The following is a 3459-nucleotide window of genomic DNA, read 5'->3' as shown; positions in this document are numbered from 1 at the left end:
GTAGCCGCCCCGAACCCAAGCGTTACTGTTTATATACTCCACTGTCCACATGGGTTATAATTTATTTGGAATAGAACCATGTATAATAGAAACATTGCACGAATAACTAATTCATTTTTTAGTTTGATTTTAAATTTCGTGCATCTATTGTACGGAATAGTGACTAAACGCATGCGCATTAAGTCACAGAGCATGAAAAAGGCATACTTATAGCGCTTATAGCGCTTATATCGAGTCGGTATGACAGATTTCCTAACCTGAACGGCCGTGAACTTTAACGCTAAATATCTCGATTCAGAGGCCAGAGCGGCACTTTTTTCTGCCACATTCGTTCATTTCGTGCAAAAACGCGTCGAATAAGCCTAATTTCATCAAAATCGGAGGTGAGACGGGTATTCTATACCTTTACCTAAATTTTTATTTGTGCGCAAAAGTGCTTGTAGGCAATCGAGCTGTAGGCAATCGAGCTGTAGGCAATAGTACATGTAGGCAATCGAGCTGTAGGCAATAATGCATGTAGGCAATAGTACATGTAGGCAATCGAGCTGCAGGCAATAGTACATGTAGGCAATCGAGCTGTAGGCAATAATGCATGTAGGCAAAAGTAATTCTGTTTCTAAAATTTTTATTTGTGCGCAAAAGTGCTTGTAGGCAATCGAGCTGTAGGCAATAATGCATGTAGGCAAAAGTACATGTAGGTAATAGTACATGTAGGCAATCGAACTGTAGGCAATAATACATGTAGGCAATCGATCTGTAGGCAATAGAACATGTAGGCAATCGATTTGTAGGCAAATGGGATGTAGGCAAAAGGTGCTGTAGGCAATCGATTTGTAGGCAAAAGCAACCCTCTCGATGATTTGTACCCCTAGTTCATTTTTTAGCGACAACCACCTTTCGTTGTTTACCATGAGATACTGAAAAAGAAATTGGGGGTTGTCAAAAAAGAATTTTTAAAAACACAAAAAACACTTACCCCCTCTACTGGGTACTCGTACTTGATTTCCAAGTGATCCTTTAAATCACATATTTTCACCCACTTTTTTTACAGATATTCGTATACGATAGACTGACTGATCACGACAGCGCGAGTGACAATTATAGTATATCATATATGATTGCGCATCATTTCCTTTTTCCTTTTTCCTTTTTTCCTTAAGTATATTTAGAATGTAGAAGGTAGGGGTATAAAATAATGTTTTTTTCTATATTCAAAGAATATATAATAATAGTTTTTTATTTATTACGCGATGTACATTCGTTTACTTCTCTCCGAAGACCAGAGCGATCAACTCGCATTCGATGATATCGTTGCGGTCGAAGGATTTGTCATCATAAATCGTTTTCAGCATGTTCGCAGATTCCGTGACAGTGGACGCGATATCGAGAAATCGTGAGAATTTTTGGTCGACTATTGCAGTTAAGGAGGAAATGAGACTATTTACACAGTGTTCGAGATTAAACATATTGAGCACGGTGCTTTTCGACATGGATAGACGAGCTGTACTTGTTTCTAGACGCAGTATTGGTAGATTGTTGATTCGTCCGTAGCGTAACGTTAGATTTCCAATATACATTGGGGACGGCGCACGTATCCCTTTATTCTCATCATACTGCAGAAGGGACAATATGACCCGTTTTTGTTTGAAAAGCTCTTTCCAGATGTCGGGAAAATGGAATGAAAGTGGAACCTCTTTGCTGTGACAATCTCCCAAAATGATGTTTACGTAAGAAGGGAATTTGACATTGATACCGATGTTCAAGTATTTGTAGCCAGTCACAGTTAACGGATATCTTCTTTCGAGAATGCGAACGATAGGATGACGTGCGATTTGATGTCTGTAAGTAAAGAAAAAAAGTATTAGATGGAAAAGTAGATATATGAGAAAAAATACTTACTTATCTGATTGTTCTTTATCTGATTGTTCTTTATCTGGAGTTTCTCCATTCAAATCCTTAAATTTTGTCTTCTTAGCGCTTCGTCTATTGTGAGTATCCTGCTCCGTGAGGTAATTTTCGATGTCTGCATTGTTGAACATTTTTTTTATTTTTCTCGCAGTATCGTCTTCACGAACGAAACGATTGGAAAGTGCGTACATCCTTCTAATGATATTGTCGGAATGATCGTTGCTTTCACACTGATCGTATAACTAGTATATTTCTCCTTATATATTATTATTTGTTATATATATATTACTTGGGGTATGTTATATGTACGTGTCCTTCCATCTCCCTCTTTCTCATTACTCCTCGTTGCGCTTTGTCAATATTTCGATCGAATTAGTCGATTTAAGATATCTTGCAATTGCTGCAATAATCCATCTCTCGAACATTTGACATTGAGTATGTTTATGTTAAATTGACCAGCTTCCGTTACAGTTTTCGTGAACTCGTTAAATTTGTAAAATTGTTGTTTGTTGGCGAAATAAATATTACCGTCGATGTGTCGAAAGGCCAAGGTCAGAGCTGGCGGTATTCCTGGGAATACTAATTGTAACGTGTGACACGCACGAATACTCATGCTACATTCGTCTACCTGCGCCACATCATGATCATCGAAGATTGCATAGGTTTGTCCTCTGTTGGTATTTATTACGATATTAATCAAAGCGTTCGTGGGAAATGCTAGACTCGAGAGATGTTTTGGCCAATCGTCTTTTAATTTGAAACTGGTATAATCGACCATGTAAACCATATTATTTACGAACAGTACTATTTCACCCGAGGACCTTTGATATGCGGCGGATAAGGTGAAATTTTTTGGAAGGGAATTCATGTAGCTATTTAGTACGAATGGTCCGTCGTATTTTTTATTGTTTATATTTATTGACCATACGTAGCATTGATACGTGATGAATATTTGATGATGTAGTACCAACACGGTATCCACATATTGTAAATTACAAAGATCTACGTAGTCGGGTTTATTCGTCGTTGTCGTCGTTGTCGTCGTCGTACTTTTGGTTGGTGGTTTTGTAATAGTTGTTATTGGTCTTATATTTTTACTTCCATAGAGTTGTTGAATGGCTAAAATGTCTTCTATATTGAGTTTAACGAGTGTATTATTAGTACTGACAAATGCGAACATTATGGAGTCTTCCCACGAACTGTGTCTTAAGGGGTTACATCTTTTAAGGGGTTACATCTAATTGAAAAAAATTTTTTAACGTTTTTTTTTGGCTTAAATGATGTATAAACATCCCAAGAATGATACACAAAAGGAATTATAAGCGGAAAAATTTTTTTTCTTATTTTGATAGCCTATTTTCCGGAACGCCTCCAAGCGCTCCGAAACGCATGAAACAGCCTAGACGGCAAAAGTAGCAATTCGAAGTCGTTTAGCCCAATAGTTATATAGAAAGTATAGTTGGCGTTAGTCACCACTAGTCGACCAAAATGTAGCCATGTCTACCAACTACAGCTGTGCAAACAATTGTAACGGTCGGCAAACACACAATA

General features: G+C 37.6%; 1 protein-coding gene across 1 annotated transcript in view; it reads right to left on the bottom strand.

Moving 5' to 3' along the window:
* LOC108730068 (uncharacterized) overlaps positions 1-3088 on the bottom strand; it is a 3926-nt gene extending 838 nt beyond the window's left edge. The window contains exons 1-2 of the mRNA XM_018459557.1: positions 2432-3088; positions 1267-1841 (exon numbers count right to left, since the gene is read on the bottom strand). Of these exons, the coding sequence (XP_018315059.1) occupies positions 1267-1841; positions 2432-3088 (1232 nt within the window). The remainder of the gene's footprint in view (positions 1-1266; positions 1842-2431) is intronic.
* Positions 3089-3459: the final 371 nt, after the last annotated feature.

Source organism: Mycetomoellerius zeteki, unplaced genomic scaffold (assembly GCF_001594055.1).
Source record: "Mycetomoellerius zeteki isolate Tzet28-1 unplaced genomic scaffold, Tzet1.0 scaffold833, whole genome shotgun sequence".
Taxonomy (NCBI): Eukaryota; Metazoa; Arthropoda; class Insecta; order Hymenoptera; family Formicidae; genus Mycetomoellerius; species Mycetomoellerius zeteki.
The sequence above is the reverse complement of the archived record's forward strand: the minus strand, read 5'-3'. Positions and strand labels throughout refer to the sequence as shown.